Here is a 19,233-nt window from a genome sequence, read left to right as displayed (position 1 = left end):
TTTCAAAACAGAGCCCTCTTCCCCGTCACTCAAACAGAGGAGGTCCATGCCTCAAAGCAGGGGTAGAGAGTGTCCCATCATCTTTTAAAGAAGTCCCCTTGGCCTAGGCGCCGTATTTCCTTAGGCACGATCGCCAACCCATTCCCATTGGCAGAAGTGCCAGTCGAAGAGAAAAAGCAGCACCATCAGAACACGACACCTCCTAAGCGAAAGTGATCATGGAATAGGACATAGCAGCCACCACACTCTTGAAAGCAGCCTGCCCCTTACCAAGTGAGCTCTCTCTTTCTGAGAGGACAACCCTTGGTTCAAAAGGAAGAAGCATGGGACTGTGGGAGCCCAATCTTCATCCTGTCATTGACAGTCCATCTCTAACCCGTCACTGTAAGACTCTTCTTCAACATGTAACCATTTTCCAATCTTCCACAGTCCTCTTGACTTCCTTGTATTCCTTGCGTTACAGGTAACTGCATCTGGTTAGCTGGTTGGGGAGGAGTTGATTCTCCCATTCTTGGCTTTGTGCTAGCCTCATCTCCATTGGTGGGAGAGTTTGGCCCAGAGCAAGTGCTGGTAATCCCCATTACTGGGATGCTTTCTGTGATTTCTAGGCTTTTTTCCACCCTTTGCCCAGTCAACTGTTCTTTATTAGCATTTGCGCTTCCTAGTTTTGTTTTGGACTTGGGCTTAAGCTTTGACTTTAGGGGAGTCTTCCTCACTCGGCCCGATCTCATGTTTGGCTCTGTGGACCGTGACTGGTTTAACACGTGATATGTTATAAGTTCGAATGTGCTGTTTAAAAGGACGTTTCCGTTTGGAAATGAGGGTGTCTACTGCTATCCAGTTTGCTGAGGCTGCATAGACACTGTTATTTACACTCCACTCGCTCCACACGCTCCTTGTTCCCCTCACACTCCTTCCTGAGACCCGGGAGATTCCTACCGCAGGAGGACCTTGTGCTCCAAGGTACTACCGCCGCCACCCTTTTCTCACCGGTCCGCTGTCTTCAATTAATTTTATTATTTATTTATTTATGAAGCTTGTAAAGCGTGCGGCTACCCCCGGCGGGGGTGTCCCGGCGCTGTAGACTACAGACTGGAAAGGAAGGCATACTTATGCAGAGGAGAATAGCCAGGTCTTCAGTCGGCTACGAAAAAGTGATTCAGACGGAATGAACCTAAGGTCTAGCGGGAGGTTGTTCCAAAGTTTGGCCGTCACAACTGCAAAGGCTCTACCGCCCATTCTGGAGCGACGGAACCGAGGGACTATCATAAGACGTAAGTTGTTAGACCGTAGGGATCTGACCGATTGGGAGAGTACTAATCTCTTTCGTAGGTATCCTGGTCCTGACCCATTAAGGGCCCGAAAGGCAAGAGTCAGCATCTTAAACTGGATGCGACTGGAGATAGGGAGCCAGTGTAGCTCTTTACGGTAGGATGCAACCGACTGACGGTAGGCGATATTGCCAATCAGCCTCGCCGCCGCGTTCTGAACGATCTGTAGGCGTTCGATTTGATACAGAGGGGCCCCAGCGTAGAGACTGTTGGCATAATCCAAGTGAGATGTTATTAGGGCGTGAGTAACCGTTCTGCGGGCATCCATGGGTAGATATGGGAAAATCTTTCTCATCATGCGTAGTTTCCAGAAACAGGATGCAGTAAGGATAAGTTATTTACCTGTAATCCTAGTTCTCTTCCAGGGGTATCCTCATCAAAGTCATAAGCACTGAATATTCCCGCCCATGTGCGGGACCCTGGAAACAATATAAATATATATATGTAAAAAAACACATATATCTCGCTCCACATATATGTATGTACATATATTATTTTTCTCACACCAATGCAGCTCCATAACTGAGGCTAAAACAATGTAAACACATATACATGCACTGCAATTAGTAAGGAAGCAAAAGAAAAACACATTAGGTCAAAATAACCTTTGAACTTTGTGTTTTAATGAGTAGACCACTCATAAATCCTGAAAATTGCTTGTAAATAGACAGTGTTAGCCCTCAGGCTGCATTGCAAAACAATAGCATAGAAAATGAAACCATTTTCAACAAAAACTGGCACCGTGCCTTTAAGGCAGCCATGACCCCAGGCTTCCTATCATGCCTCAGGGGTGACAGTTAGGTCAGTTGTTCTTTGCATAACCCTGAAGACAGGGCTCAACCACAAGAGTGAAATAGTACCAAATCTCATTTACCTGGGGAGGCGGGTGGGTTGCTTATGACTTTGATGAGGATACCCCTGGAAGAGAACTAGGATTACAGGTAAGTAACTTATCCTTCTCTTCCAGGGGATCCTCATCAATAGTCATAAGCACTGAATAGAATAGCAAGCCCATCAACCACCTGCAGGTAAATGAGAAGTACATGACCCAACCAAGCCATAACAGCCAAATAACTCAGCTGTTAAACAGATTCCTCAGTGAGGCCTGGCCCACCTGGGTATCTGCTCTCGTGTCAGAATCTAGACAGTAATGTCTGGTAAATGTATGGACAGACCTCCAGGTCGCCGCTTTACAAATCTCAGACATGGGCACATCCTGTAGATAAGCCGCCGTGGCCGCTCTACCTCTAGTGGAATGTGCTTTAGGAGTAAACCCCAGAGGTTTCTGCGCCAATTGGTAAGCAAGTTTGATACACGAAACGATCCACCTGGAAATGGAACGTTTCGATGCTGCATGGCCAGTTCTGATCGATCCGTAGTTAATAAACAATTGATCAGAATGTCGAATAGACTTGGACCTGTCCAGATAGAACTTTAAAACCCTTTTCAGGTCCAAAGAGTGTAATGCCCTCTCAGCTGGGATTAGGAAAGAAAGTGGGTAAAGAGATAGACTGATTGACATGAAAATCTGACACCACTTTCGGCAGGAAAGAAGGGTGCGTTCTGAGCACCACTCTGTTCAAATGAAACACTGTATACGGTTCTTTAGTACATAGGGCCTGAATTTCGCTCACCCTACGGGCTGACGTAATCGCTACCAAAAAAGCCGCTTTCCAGGAAATATGCTGTAAAGTAGCTTTATGAATGGGCTCAAAAGGTGGGCCCATCAACTTTGATAGTACTAGGTTCAGCTCCCAGGGAGGAGAAGGAGGCCGTACAGGAGGGTAAACCTTTTTCAGACCTTGCAGGAAATCTTTTACTGCTGGCAACTGGAAAAAAGAGGTTTGTGAAGGTGATCGCCTATAAGCAGTTATAGCGGCTAGATGCACCTTAATGGAGTTAAACTTCAAACCAGCTTTAGCCAGGTACAACAAGTATGGAAGAACTGCTTCTTCCTGACTCTTCACCGGATTGTGACCATTCTGCACGCACCACATATAGAACCTCTTCCACTTGCATGCGTAAGAATGTCTCATGGAAGGACGTCGTGCTTCTCTCAGAATGGACATGCAGTCTTGTGGCAGTCCTAGATGGCCGTACTGAATGACCTCAGGAGCCATGCTGCCAAGTTCAGTGACTGAAGGTTGGGATGGTGAATCCTCCCGTTCATCTTCGATAACAGGTCCGGCCTGCATGGAAGCCTCTTGTGAGGAGACACTGACAGGTGAAGTAGGTCCGTGTACCACCATTGCCTCGGCCAGTCGGGGGCAATCAGGATCATTGTTGTGCACGAGTGGTTCAGCTTGCTCACCACCTTCGGGATCAGAGGAAGGGGTGGAAAGGCGTACACAAATTCCCCTGACCAATCGATCAAAAGAGCATTCCCCCTCGTTCCTGGTCGATAGAACCTTGAGGCGAAGCTTGGGCATTTGCTGTTTACATCGTCCGCGAAGAGATCTATGGAAGGACGACCCCAAGACTGGAAAACGTCCTCTAGCACTTCGTCGTTGAGAACCCAGTCTTCTCTGTCTTCGAAGTGTCGACTTAGTGCGTCCGCCCTCACGTTCTGCTCTCCTGGGAGGTGGACTGCTTGAACAGACAACTTGCGAGCCAGAAGCCAATGCCAGATGCCCTGAGCTTCTAGTGACAGAGTCCTTGAGCGAGTTCCTCCCTGCTTGTTTAAATAGTATATAGTGGTGGTGTTGTCCGTTTGTACTAGAACCACCTCTTTCTGAAGCAAGGGAAGGAACGCTTCGAGAGCCAGGTGGACTGCTCTCAACTCCAGCAAGTTGATGTGGTAGGTGCTTTCTTTGGAAGACCACAGACCCTGCACCTGAAGAGGGCCCATGTGCGCCCCCCCAGCCTTGTAATGACGCGTCTGTGATGATCGTTTGTGTAGGAGGAGATTGATGGAAGAGAACTCCCACTTGCATGTTCTGCTTCTTCATCCACCACAGGATGGAAGACCGTGCTACCTCCGACAAAGTGATCTGATCGTCCCAGCGATCTGATTGCTGGTCCCATTTGTCCTCCAGATCCTGCTGAAGAGGACGCATCCGAAGTCTGGCGTTCGGCACCAAGAATATGCAGGAAGCCATCGACCCTAAGAGGGAGGCTATCTTTCGCACTTTCTGAGTCCTGTTGCGAAGAACTTGCTGGCACTTGAGTGCTAATGAAAACTGTTTCTCCTCCGAAGGAAACACTTTTCCTACCTCGGAGTCTAGCAGAGCTCCTAGGAAGTGAATCTTCTGAGTGGGATGGGAGACCGACTTCTTGTAGTTGACATGCAGGCCTAGACGTTGACAAAGCTCTATGCATGTCTGGAATTGATTCCTTACACTGTCTGGAGTTGGACCTTTCAACAGCCAATCGTCTAAGTATGGGTATACGAAGACTCCCCTGCGGCGTAGAGCTGCAGCCACCACTGCGACACACTTCGTGAACACTCTGGGGGCCGACTTCAACCCAAACGGAAGGACTTTGAACTGGTAGTGAGAGGTCCCCACCTGAAATCAAAGGAATCTTCTGTGATCTGGACGTATCGGGACATGAAAATATGCGTCTTGAAGGTCCACCGAACACATCCAATCCCCCTTCCTGAGATGTGGATATATTTGGTGAAGTGCCAACATGCGAAATTTTTCTTTTCGTACATGTAGATTGAGCGTTCTCAAGTCCAGAATGGGCCTGTATTCCGCCTTCTGGCCCTTTTTTCTGACCAGAAAAATACCTCGAGTATACTCCTTTCCCCCTTTGAGCCACCGGCACCCTCTCGATGGCTGATTTCGAGGAGTGTCGCTACTTCTTTCTTTAACATTTGTAGCTGGTGGCTTGACGTTGACATCGGAGGAACGGGTGGAGGTAGATGATGGAAACGAAGACAGTACCCATTCTGCAGCGTAGACAACACCCATTGATCTTTTGTAATGGTCTGCCACTCTGTCCTGTGATGCGCAATGCTTCCCCCCACTGGAGTGGACAACGGCGCTGGGGGAAGTGAAGACTCATTGCTTCTGCTGATATTTATTGAAGTTGTTGCCTTGCCGCTGATTTCCATTTCCTTTGGAATTGCGCTTGCCTTTGTATTGCGACTTTTGTTGGCCTTGCTGGTTCTGGCCCTTCTGCCAGTGAGGGGTTTGAACCCTCTGCTTCGAAGAGCCCTCGCTGTCCGAACAGAATTTCTTCCGGAATTCCTTTTTCTTTTCAAGCCCCACGGCTTTGAGGGTGTCTAACTCGGTCTTCATCCGCTGCATCTCCTCATCAGCATTCGCTCCAAAGAGAGACTGGCCTGAAAAAGGAAGATTTAAAATTCTAGCTTGAGCCTCGGGTTTCAATGCTGTAAGGCGCAACCATGAGGATCTCCGCGCTGTGATTCCATGCGCATAACCATGCGCAGCCAGCGTTGCCCCATCTGCCGCCGCTCCTATAATCTGATTGGAGACTTGACTGCCCTCCATCAGAACCTCCTCAAAGTCCTTTCTATCTTCCTGAGGAAGTTTCGCAGAAAACCTCTGAAGTGAGTCCCACAGAGATCTATCATACCTGCCGAGCAGCGCTTCCGCATTGGAGACCTTGAGGAAAGAAGCTGAGGTGTTACAAACTCTTCTCCCCCATGAGTCTTGCACCTTGCTGTCCTTATCCGGCGGTACCGTGGATGAGGAAGCTACCGCATTGGACTTTCTAGCCGCCGCAATGATTACAGAATCAGGCGGGGGATCGGACTTGAGGAACAGAGGATCCTCATCAGGAGGACGATACTTCTTGAGAATCCTCGCTGGGACGGACTTCACCGTTGCTGCAGTCAGGAAGACTTCATTCACTGGGTCCATTATACCTGGGACCAACGGCAACAAAGGTTTGGGTGTCGTTCTGTGCTGTAGGGTTTCAAATATGACAGTCGTCTTGATCTGCGGAGCTGTCATAGGCACTCCTAGCTTCAGGGCTCCCCTGCCCAAGATGTCTTGGAACGAGAAAATATCCTCAGTTGGAGATATCCTCGAGCGTGGACTGTTTGTCAGGGTCGGAGAGTAATCCCTGTGAGATCGGGTCCTCGAAGAACTTGAAGAGCTACGGGTCCTCCTGGACCTAGATCTTCTACTTGAGCGTGTTCTAGAATGGGATCGCTCTCTGTGACGAGATCTTCTCTTACTTGAGTGCCTAGAACGAGACCGTTCCTTGCGGCGGGGAGCCTGGTCTCGATACCCCCTCAGCCGATCTGCCGCCTCTTTGTCCTTGGCCCAGTGGTGAAGAGGTCTATACCACCTTGGGGAAAGACGAACAGAAGGAGATCTGTGGGTGGGATCCTTCACTGGTGAGCGTGACCGTGGAAGCTGATCCGATTGATCCTGTTGCGACCTTGCAGGGGACTTGGACCTCTCTCCTTATCCGAATCGCTGTTTTGTCCAACCGAGGATCTGCCACTTCGAGATGCCGAGGAGGATGAGGATAGGCTCACTAGAGATCTAGAGGAAGACCTCGACCGAGATCTCTCTTCTGCGACCCTCCTTCTCTTGACAGGAGGATCCTGTACTGGAGATTGTCCCACCTCCGCAGCTAATGCTGATCCTGGAGAACCCAATTGAGGCCTTAGGACTTGAGACTGGTCCAATGGTTCACCCTCTTTCTCCTGCATCACCTGCTTCAAAGGCGGCCTCTCCTGTGACCTTGCAGGCGATATGTTCACTGGCTGCGAAACGCTCCGTTCCCCGGATCTCCTCTGATCCATCGACAGTGGCTGTATCGACGCCGAGCGCCGAGCAGATAGACGCTCTCTCGACGTCGATCGTGGTTTCCTCGACGCCGACCTCGGGTGACGATGACTGTCCTTCGGCATAGAGCATCTCGCCGTTGAAGGTTGTCTGCTCGACGACGACGGAGGCTGCTTCGACGCCGATCGCCGGTGCTCTGTCGGCGACGGAGTGTGCCTCGAGGCCGAATGCCGCTTGTCTGAATGCGACGGAGGCTGCCTCGACGTTGAACGCCATTGATCGGGCGCCGACGTGGGTAGCTTCGACGTAGATCGACGATGTGTCGACAGAGGCTCTCTCGACGCCGAACGACCATGACTAGTCGTCGGCGGAGGATGACTCGACGCCGAACGCCGGTGGCCAGGCGTCGACAGAGAATGCCTCGACGTCGCAGCAGGACTATGCTGCTTCGACGTCAGATGGCTCGCCGTCGAACTCTTCTGCTTCGATGGTGACCTATCCCTCGACGCTGTCTGTAGCGGAGGTACCTTGGATGACGCTGAAGACATCTTCTTCGTCGCCGTCGACTGCTTCTCCGACGCCAATCTCGACGCCGAATGTGAACCAGTCGGGGCTTCTTTCGACGCCGACCGCGCCTTCCGACTTTTCTGCTTCTTGGGAGATCTTCCTCTCTCTGAAAGCCCATAAACACGAATTCTCTCACGTTCTTTCAGAGTTCTGGATGTTAAAACCTGGCAGTGTTCACAGGTTTTCGAGGAATGAGAGTCTGGTAGGCACAGGATACAGACTGAATGGGTGTCAGTCTTGGCCATCTTCCTTCCACATGAAGGGCATTTGTCAAAGAGAGAAGGCATCTCTGACAGAAAAATAACCTTTTTTAAGCCTAAAAAAGGTAGCAGTAACACCCTAGGTCAAAAAGACGTCGAGTGAAAGCAAAAAATTGTAGGTAACAAGAATAATTTTTGCCAAAAAGCCAAAAAGAAAGGGAGGTGTTTCACCAGGGTCCTGACTAAAGGAGCGGGAAAGAACAACTGACCTAACTGTCACCCCCGAGGCATGATGGGAAGCCTGGGGTCATGGCTGCCTTAAAGGCACGGTGCCAGTTTTTGTTGAAAATGGTTTCATTTTCTATGCTATTGTTTTGCAATGCAGCCTGAGGGCTAACAATGTCTATTTACAAGCAATTTTCAGGATTTATGAGTGGTCTACTCATTAAAACACAAAGTTCAAAGGTTATTTTGACCTAATGTGTTTTTCTTTTGCTTCCTTACTAATTGCAGTGCATGTATATGTGTTTACATTGTTTTAGCCTCAGTTATGGAGCTGCATTGGTGTGAGAAAAATAATATATGTACATACATATATGTGGAGCGAGATATATGTGTTTTTTTACATATATATTTTTATATTGTTTCCGGGGTCCCGCACATGGGCGGGAATATTCAGTGCTTATGACTATTGATGAGGATCCCCTGGAAGAGAACCTTGTTTATTTGGGTTTTACACGAGAGGGCATCGTCAAACTGAAAGCCCAAATTACGGACAGTTTGAGCAGGCATAGGGGGGGGGGATTAAACACAGCAGGCCAACACAAAGTAGGTGGTATTGTGATTTTTTGATTAAAAAACAAGACCTCCGTCTTATCGGTGTTGAGCCTAAGATGGTTAGCAGTCATCCAGGAGCATATTTCGCCAAGGCAGTGGCGGAAGCTGGCAAAGCTGGATTCAGAGTGATCTCTAAATGAAAACACTAGCTGTGTATCATCAGCATAAGAGATCACTCTGACCCCCCACGACTCAACCACCTTAGCCAACGGGGCCAAATAAACATTAAAAAACAATGGGCTCAACGCAGAGCCCTGCGGAACTCCACAGACAAGGGGCTTACTCTCAGATTGAAATGGTTTAAGAAGAACCCTCTGCGTTCATCCTTTAAGAAAGGAGCTGATCCACGACAGAACGGGACCACCCAATCCGATCTGCTTTAAACGATCCAATAGTATCTTATGGGACACCGTATCGAAAGCGGCGGATAGGTCGAGGAGGACCAACATGGCCTCCTCGCCTCTATCCACACACTCTCGAATGGTCTCAGAAACCTCCAGGAGCGCTGTCTCAGTACTGAAACCAGTTCTGAAACCCGTTTGGGAATCGTGTAGCAGAAAATTGGTCTCCAAATAATCCGCAAGTTGTAGCTGTACGGCCTTTTCCAAGACCTTCGCTGGATTAGGGAGGAGGGAGATGGGACGGTAGTTACAAAATTGCGCCGGGTCCGCATCCACCTTCGTCAGGATGGGGACTAGCATAGCCTCCTTCCAAGCCGTTGGGAATTGGCCCAAATGAAGTGAGGAGTTCCAGATTAGAATAAGTGGTTCGATCAGAAGGGGAGCTAGGCTACCCATGACCTTGGGCAGGACCGGATCTAAAGGGGAACCAGATTTACACTGAGTGAGCAGTTTAAGTGCAGACTCATTGGTGAGGTCCTTAAGTTACCAATGACGGCGCGGTATAGTCCTTGTTCTTAGCCGTAGGAGGAGATAGTACAGAAGTTAGGGCAGACGGAAAAGAGGAAGTGATTCTCTCAATTTTATCATGGAAATAATCAGACATAGGGTCTGGCAAGAGAGGTTCTGGGGAGTCATAGCGGGAGGCTTGACAAAGTCTTTTACAATATTAAAAAGAGTTTTAGCAGAATTCTCAGCATTTTTAATTTGTAAGGCAAAGAACTCTCTCATTGTAGACTTTTTTAGTTTGATAAAATTTTTTAGAGCAGATTTAGAGATACTTTTTGCTTCTGGATCATAGAAGCGTCTCCAGCTGCGTTCTAATTTTTTACAGCGGCTTTTTTCCTCACGCAAGGCTGGAGAAAACCACGGGGCAGAAGGTCGGGATCTTGCAGAGGAGACTGGCAGTAGAGGGGCAGTGGCCTCGATGGCAGACAGTAAGGCTGAGTTAAACTGGGCAACGCTTGCATCAATGTCTTTGGTAAATGGATCCAAGGGGCATGAGAAAACAGGATCTAAGGTCGAGCAGGTGACTTTATGCCATTTTCTCCTGTAGTCCCTACCAAGTTCCACCGGGCTCGGTGCGGGAGGGAACCTGATATCGAACGGGAGAAGATAATGGTCGGTCCAAGTGAGGGGAAGAGAAGGATGAGCTGTGGTACCAGGGAGATTTGAAAAAAATAAATCTAGAGTGTGGCCAGCTATATGCGTCGGACCCTGAATCAATTGGAACAAACTCAGGCTCTGCAAGGTGTCTAGAAGTTGAATAGCCTGGGTTCATGAGGGGTCTTCGGCATGCAAGTTGAAATCGCCTAGCACTATAAAGTGCGGATGTTTAAGGGACAGGTCAGCTATAAGATGTACAAGCAGCGTTAATGAGTGGGCTGAAGCACTGGGGGATTATATACTAGAATACCGGTCAGAAAGACAGCAGCTGAGTCTGAGATAGTGAAATACATGGCTTCAATTAGTCCAATATTCGTAACTTTTTTAATAGTAAGTCGCAGATGAGATTTCAAAATGATGGCAAGGCCGCCCCCCGTTTTTCCTTCTCGGTTAATACCCATAAAAAGATAGTCAGGGGGGGTGGCTAAATGGATGTCCGGATTAGAAGTGTCTTTAATCCAAGATTCTGTGAGGAACAATATATCCCATCCATGGGAGACAAGTGTAGTCCAAATTTCGCCAGCATGGCGAGGGAGAGAGCGACAGTTAACTAATCCTGCCCTCAGTGTTAGTGGGGTACGTGTGTGGTTAATTAAGATGGCAGGTGGGAGAACACGTTCACCCCAAGGAGGGATAGTCCAGAGTACTCGGGGGCAGCGGGAAAGCGGTGAGCAGGTGCCAGAGCTTAATTGTAAAAGCTGCTCTCTGGTCCAGCTAATAGAGCCAGTGTTAATCAAATGAGCAGGGGGACTGGCCCTGGGCCCGGGCCAGGCGCGAACGGGCGCAGACGGGCTTGCCTTAGGCGCGCCCGCTGCGCGGACGGGGAGTCCGTCGATTCTTATACATAATGAGGAGGGTGGGAGTCGTCCAAGAGCTGGACCGCTACCCTGCCTTCCGCTAATATGGCGGCGGCTGTTCTCAGCGTACCGGCGTCAGCACCTCAATTCGGCTGCGCCGGTAAGCAATGCAGTGAGGGTGACCCTGGAGGCGACGTGAATCTCACCTTCAAGGGTCGTGTTGCCAGGAAATTAAAAATGCACCGAGTAAAATATGTACAATTTTTAAAAATAGATGTCAGCACAAATCGGGTACAATGATTATCAGAGAGGGGAAAGAGAAGCTCGCCCCCGGCTTCCGCCTCAGGGGAAAGAAAGCAGTAGTCTGCGGGCAGACCGGAGAACCAGCCCTTAAGTAACACGGGAGGGCGGGAGTCGTCCAAGAGCTGGACCGCTACCCTGCCTTCCCCTAATATGGCGGCGGCTGTTCTCAGCGTACCGGCGTCAGCACCTCAATTCGGCTGCGCCGGTAAGCAATGCAGTGAGGGTGACCCTGGAGGCGACGTGAATCTCACCTTCAAGGGTCGGGTTGCCAGGAAATTAAAAATGCACCGAGTAAAATATGTAAAAATTTTAAAAATAGATGTCAGCACAAATCGGGTACAATGATTATCAGAGAGGGGAAAGAGAAGCTCGCCCCCGGCTTCCGCCTCAGGGGAAAGAAAGCAGTAGTCTGCGGGCAGACCGGAGAACCAGCCCTTAAGTAACACGGGAGGGCGGGAGTCGTCCAAGAGCTGGACCGCTACCCTGCCTTCCCCTAATATGGCGGCGGCTGTTCTCAGCGTACCGGCGTCAGCACCTCAATTCGGCTGCGCCGGTAAGCAATGCAGTGAGGGTGACCCTGGAGGCGACGTGAATCTCACCTTCAAGGGTCGGGTTGCCAGGAAATTTAAAATGCACCGAGTAAAATATGTAAAAATTTTAAAAATAGATGTCAGCACAAATCGGGTACAATGATTATCAGAGAGGGGAAAGAGAAGATCGCCCCCGGCTTCCGCCTCAGGGGAAAGAAAGCAGTAGTCTGCGGGCAGACCGGAGAACCAGCCCTTAAGTAACACGGGAGGGCGGGAGTCGTCCAAGAGCTGGACCGCTACCCTGCCTTCCCCTAATATGGCGGCGGCGGTTCTCAGCGTACCGGCGTCAGCACCTCAATTCGGCTGCGCCGGTAAGCAATGCAGTGAGGGTGACCCTGGAGGCGACGTGAATCTCACCTTCAAAGGTCGTGTTGCCAGAAAATTAAAAATGCACTGAGTAAAATATGTACAATTTTTAAAAATAGATGTCAGCACAAATCGGGTACAATGATTATCAGAAAGAGAAGATCGCCCCCGGCTTCCGCCTCAGGGGAAAGAAAGCAGTAGTCAAGGGTCAAAACAGGAGACTGGGACAGCAACGGCAATAAGAAAGTGTGGCGGGGAGGCAGCTGAAGCAGTCCGGCAACCCAGCAGTCCAATAAGCAGGGCCTGCTTACGCTCAGTGTGCGGTGGCTTTCAGCAGAGTTGATTGCTGCTTTCCCACAGCTCACTCTGCGCACTTGCACAGGCCAAAACCCCCCACTATTTAATGGGGAGTCAAAGAGGTCCAGATACAGAGCCAGTGAGAGTCAGTAATGAAGTAATGAAGAGTAAATCAGTCTTAGCGTTTTCCAAAAGGCAAAAATACTGGTAGGTGCACGTCTTGACTTAAGTTGCTCAAAGTGCAGTTCCTACTAAATTAAGCTCCGCCCTGTACCAGAAGCCGGTAACCGGTAGCCTCTCTCTTCCAACCCGCCCTGCAATCAGTGCGTCCCGGGGGACGGGGGTGTGAATCTGGAGCCGGGAGCTGGCAGTCTCGCACAGCCAGCAGCCTCGCCCAGCCTCACAGCAGCATGAGGCCGGGGGCCGGCAACTTGCGTCTCTCTCACCTCTCTTACGCCGCCCTTCAATCAGCAAGCCGAGCCCACCGGTGGGGGGGGGGGGGGGGGGGGGGGGGCGCGAATTCGGGAGCCTCGCACGGCCAGCAGTAGCAGCCTCACACACAGCTTCACAGGTGAAACTCCATGTTGGTTGCATCCTTTGCGTGATCTCACTCTCCTCTGTCCCCAAAAACACACGCACAATTTCAAATCCTCAATCGGTTTGACTTCTCAGATTGTGTGACTCCAAGAAAGGTTGGACAATGGTTTGTTGTCTGTAGAGGTTAACCTAAGGATATTTCCTGAGGTGCAAATCTAAATGACTTTTTGACGAACATTTGCTACATACTGCAATGGGGACAGACTGTTCGATAAAGCATACAAACTTGCATAGCTTACGAAGTGTTCTTGGTAAGCAAACTATAGGGCGAATCACTAGTAACAGAACGTTACCAATTGAATAACCGCCTCAAAGTAGCCCTCACGTTTTTCCATTTCATTCATGTTTAGTGCAAACTATCACACATACTGAGCAAATAACCATTCAACATTTTAGACAGCTGCAATAAAGAATCAGTTTAGTGAAAAGTGAATACAGCAGTAACCAAGTGTAACCCCACCAACCAAATCTAACATTTCACATAACGTATAATCACAACCATTTCTTAACCATGGACTGATCAGACAGTTACCAAGAGCAAATCTTAGAATACATGAATAATTCACATAAGTTAAGGGACACAATGCAATTGGGCGATCAATATGTTGTACAAAATTAGCTGGTACGTTTTAGGCAGCTGCAGTGATTGCGGATGTTTGCCGTAGTGTCGGGTTGTTGAATTCTGTGGTGATGCACTTTGAGAAGAGAAGCACCTTCAGCCTTAAGTGTGCGAGTTCTGGAGTAGTTTCAATTCAGCTCGGAGAATGCAGATTTTGAGAAATTTCAGAGAAGCATCGTTTCTGTATTTTGTGCTTCTTGTGGCTTGATATTTCCAATAGCAAGAATTGTTTCCCTTATATAGGAAGGTTTTTATACAGGTAGCACTGGACATTATAGCGAGCAGCATATAATTAGTAGGTTGTCGTGTAGATGATGTGCGTTATCAATGGAGAGCCAGTTCAGAGGTACCTGAAAGTATTTCTATGATTTGATGCGGAAGGCATAGATGCAGTTTTGCTGTAATCCAATGCCATGTACTTTAAATGGTGATCAAGAAACAATCCAGTCCAAATCAAGGAGATTTTGAGGTAGGAACTATAGGGAACATTATCTCCTAAGCTACAATTCTGCACAGCCAGACATGACTCAGGAGGCAGACGATACAAACCATAGCAGCAAAAACTCTGTTTGAGGGTCTGTTTGAGTAGTTTTGTGTCACCTATTTCTCAACAGCCTTGAGAGCATCCTGTTCTTTTTCTTCATGCATAGTTGTGTAATTTACCCAATCGGAGATTGTGAGACTCATATGGTCCATCATGGCTCCAAGCCATCCCATGCACAGGTTAAAAAGAAGAGGTGAATGCATCCTAAGGGTAGTGGTATGGTAGTGAATGTATGGGGACTTTACAGCGTGGTGTTGTAGGAACAAGTTCAAAATGCAGCTGACTGGGTCAATTGCTGCTAAGAAATCTAGCAGGACAAGACGATGAGCTTCAGAGTGATCAGGTATCCAAAGCATTTCAAGCAAGACCGGCAGTATGCCGTTACCTTGAAACAATCCAGTGAGAGGCACGAACAACAGTTTATTAGCGTTGTTCATATACCTTTTCAATTGTCTTGCTGAACAAAGAAAGGATAGACTTCGAATTTGCTGTGCTTCACTTGTCCCAAGAAGGTATTTTTGAAGAGTGATAATTTTTCCTAATAATGACTGTAAGGAAATCCTCCTTCTGAGAGCGATAAAGTGATTACATTGATTAATAATGGCTAAATGATGTGTAATATGTTTAACTAATGTTAATGTGTATAAGGAATCCGCAACGTAACTTGGTCTTGTTATAGATCATGTTTTTTCCAGGACTTTAATCGGGTACTAGTAAAGTATTTCCTGATGACCATGATCATCTGTTGAGGATATGGTGATGTTTGTACATGTTTCAGAAGAAGTTGACATTTCTTTACATTTTTACAGAGAAAGGGACGATCTGTGTGCGGGGCCTGGGTTGATATACATTTTTCCATTTCAAAGTATCTCATGAAATAAAGTAACCCTGGTTGATACTGCCTAAAACTAAAGACTTTGGAATTAAGATGTACTGCCTGCAACAGTATTTCTGTAAATTTCATTTGACCACAGAATCCCCAAATTTAACTTTAAGTTGTATTCAACTGTATGAAAAATAATATTGATCATGAGTCACTTGTACCAGGATTATTCACCATTTATAAATGCAATAAACTCAATATCAGTTTTACATACAAGACAAACACGAAAAGCCACATACTAATTAATACAATACAACACAGGTACTATCGCAAGATGTTCTGCATGCAGGCGGCATATGCATGCAAACATGCAACCATAGAGGATCACCTTCAGAGCAGCTCACTAAAAGGCTGCATCACAAGAGTTAACTCAGCAAAACACCTGCAGTGACCGGTGAACAGAGTTCAGTCTCCAGTGTTAGATCTTCGGTTTTAGTAAGGAAAGGAGGTGGAGGGAAGAGAAGATGAGAGTACAGTCAGAGAAAACCAAAAACTGAGCAGATATAATTAGTAATAGCAGATTTTCAATGTTAGTCAGGACAGTCCAAACATACAACCACAACCAGGATCAAATCCACAAAAAACCCAATCAGATTATTTGGAGAGTGGACATTTTAGAACAGGTCCCAAGGAGAGATCCTTTGAAGTTCCTGAAAAACCTGAATGGAGGAAAACAGCATGATACATGGTCTGATGCTTTACTTTGAGAGTGGAGATACTCAACCATTTCCTTCTTGCGCCCACATATAAGCAGCAAAAACATAGGTAGTAGTATACTTATTCACTAAAGGCATAAGAACTAATACACCTATCGAGTGTCTGAAATCCCTGCTCATGTGATTACCTTATCTAAACTTCAGGTAGAGGTTTGATCCATTAATGGGGTACATGCAGTTCAAATATGTCACTTGGTCAGGAGAACTTTCAATGTAGTAGTTTTGTAATTTTGTGTCACCAACCTGCTTCAATTCTTTCCTATTTACCTGCTATTTGGTCCCAAATATTGTCACATGGCCCATGGGGAAATTGTCGTCTTCTCTAAGTTAGCACGAGCACGCTGCAGACTGTCCGCTGCTTTGCGCACCTTACTACACAAGTTTATTATGCAAACGCCTCTTGAGATTTTCACACAAGAACCTTTCACGCTCTGCAGGTTCCTGGGATTTTGTCTGAACATTGTGACCAAGATTGAACAACAATGCCCCTTGTTATTCTGTTCTGGTCAGGCCCTAGCACCTAGACAAAACATACAGATGCAGTGGTTGTTTGGGAATACGTACTTTGGTTTTACTGGAATACACAAATAGGGGGGGGAACACTTGGAGAGGAAACTTTCCATGACAGCACCTATGATGTAGCTCTGCCATCTATAGACGGAGGTACAGGGTCTGCAGATAATGCAAGGAGATCTTCTAATATTTAATCATCCTGCTTCTATACAAGGTGTGGGAGGTTAGGCTACACTGTCTTTTACAATGACTACTTGCTATGCTGACCATATTTGTGTTATGCATTTTTCTGCTTATTGCGGCACGTGTACTGCATATTCGAGCAGGTTAGTTAAAATAAATATTTTAAACTGGTTAGTGTCTGTCAGATCTTATTGTGGACAAAGTACAAGAGTGAGAGCAAAAGGGTGTGTCTTGCAACCGCGATTCCTGAGAGAATCGGAAGTGTTGTGTTCTGGGTTGTCTAATCACTTGTTCCTCTGTGAGTGAATAGGAGGGCAAGTGAGACACTATAGCTAGTCGGTCACTGGCTCATGGGTAGTAAGGTGGTAGGATAACTCAGTCCCTATATACTAAGGTCCCATAATCCTACGTTTAGTTCTATGTTTGCGCAGAATACCTGCAACAATAACACTAACTCCTATCTTGTGGAATCACATTCTTCTATTCAGAAGCCATTTGAATTTTCTGGGGCCCTTTCAATAAAAGCACATACAATTTAAGGCTCCTTGGTACGCTCAAATTCCTAATTTGGGTCCAATACTGATCCAAAGGATGATGGACATTAATGGAGCAACTCATGTGTTCCTTTCAGGAAAACCTGTATAATAGAGCAATTGGGGGTGTGAGCTTTCGAAGCCTAAACATTTTCTTAATAAACGTATTCTTTCTGGAACTGTCATCAACAATGACAGATTGTTAGCCCTACTTCCTTACAAAGCTGCTGATCTTACGCACTTGAAATGTCTTATGTTTGCTGCAATTCTTGCTATGGACACAGATCTGTTTTTTTAAGGTATTTCACTTTGTGCACAACTTGCCACTTTAAAGTAGACTCCCAAGTGGACATCATTGGGAACATGTTCAACTCGGTCCTCTGTACCACAAAAAAATGCAGGCTAATTGCCATGGTCCTACAAGTCACCCCTTGAATTGTGGCTATGTTACTGCATGCCAATCTTATGAGTGGGTATCTTTTAACCCCCTAATCCATTGGTGGTGTGTATTGAAAGAACAAATGTAAGCAATCACAGGTAACACCAATTAATCTGGCATTGGTAGGCTAGTGTGATTGCTGTCAAAAAATGTGATTTTAAAGCATATGCCACAGACAGGAAAGGAAAACAGAAAAAAGGCATCACCTTAACATGATAACCAAATTAATGCAATAAAAGGGTTACATTTAAAAAAAAGCATTCAGTGGTGCGGCTGTCCTGCTATCAATATTTTCTTGAATAACAAGCCTACAGATGTTCCATGCATTTTTTTGTATTATTGTTTGTGAAAGAGACAAATAAACCACAGCATAACCAAGCATTCAAATTACAGGCAGCTCCTATGTTACACTGACAATGAAATACTTTAGAAAAGCAAGTTAAAAGAAAGACAGACAATAGATCTCCACCTTAGTTTGAAGACAAAGGAAAGGCAAAATAAATAGCCACTATTTAATGTTAAAATAAAAAAAATAAGTAAAAAGCATGTGGTGAACTAGCTTTGTCACTGAAAAGAAATAGACTATTTTTCAGTGCATGTGTAAACGTGCACAAGCTTTGTGTAATCACTTTAAGTGAAAGGAGATAATGGGTAAATGGGCCGACCTGTTGCCACATGCAGTATGTTGTATTGGGCATAAACAAAGATATGAATGACAATTTGAAGTGACTACTAACCGAAGCCTGATAACCAATAGCCCCTGAGTATATGTTTATGTATAATTTGTTTTGGGGAAAACCAATAGTGAGGAAAGACAGCTAAAGTTGTCTGAAATGTCAGACCTAAAAATTGAGTCCATCAGCCTCTTCGATGAGCTCAAGACAGTCCAATCATCTAAACTTGAAGACTAGGTTTTTCAAACCCCTGGCTACAAAGGGAAGACACATCTAATAACTGTTATTGCATGGTCTACCCACATATACATCTATAGTGAAATGTCTGAGTAAACTACAATTTACAATCAATAGATGTGAAACATTTGTAACATCAGGCAAAAATAGTTGAGATTCCAAAGAACACCAAGACAGTCATTGTAGATTATACTTCATTGCCATGGAAATAAACAGACAAAAAGGCAAACATCTCATACAATAATTTTGAAAGGAAAAGAAGGATTTCGACCTAATGTGCACCAACATTTTTGGACAGTTATGACAGGATCCTGCAGATGAGATTTTTTTCTCTTTGAATAGTCCTCAATTTCAAAGACAGTCCAGCTTTTCACTTGAGCTTAATATATGTTGTAATCTATATACCTTCCAAGTAACTCAGGGTTTACCTTTCTCGGTATTAAGGTTCCCCTCTAGTCCTAAAGCTGACATGGTATACAAACCTCTTGCCAGGACAGATGCAAAGGCCACAGCACTTGTTGAGTTCAGTCAGGTTTTTCTCTGCTTCTCGCATGTCCTGATTTATCTGATCCATTCCAGTTTCAATGTTTTTGAGTTTTTCTAAGTAAATATAAGCATTATAAGCATTACATTCTCCTGAATAACCTTCAACAAAATTTGCACACAACAAATACGCCTCAATAGTTAGGAGCATGTCATAGGACAGTTTGACAAAGCATATTATCAACTATTCTGTTCAGGAGGACCAGATTGTGTGCACTAACAAACAGGGCTATTTCTGAATACCATCGTCT

The 19,233-nt window shown here is 46.4% G+C and overlaps 1 protein-coding gene across 1 annotated transcript in view; it reads right to left on the bottom strand.

Annotated features, from left to right (window-relative positions):
- SNAP23 (synaptosome associated protein 23) overlaps positions 1 to 19,233 on the bottom strand; it is a 172,119-nt gene that overhangs the window by 26,898 nt on the left and 125,988 nt on the right. The window contains exon 5 of the mRNA XM_078659655.1: positions 18,922 to 19,039. Within this exon, the coding sequence (XP_078515781.1) occupies positions 18,922 to 19,039 (118 nt within the window). The remainder of the gene's footprint in view (positions 1 to 18,921; positions 19,040 to 19,233) is intronic.

This window comes from Lissotriton helveticus, chromosome 9 (genome assembly GCF_964261635.1).
Source record: "Lissotriton helveticus chromosome 9, aLisHel1.1, whole genome shotgun sequence".
Lineage (NCBI taxonomy): Eukaryota > Metazoa > Chordata > Amphibia > Caudata > Salamandridae > Lissotriton > Lissotriton helveticus.
This window is presented reverse-complemented; position numbering and strand designations above follow the sequence as displayed.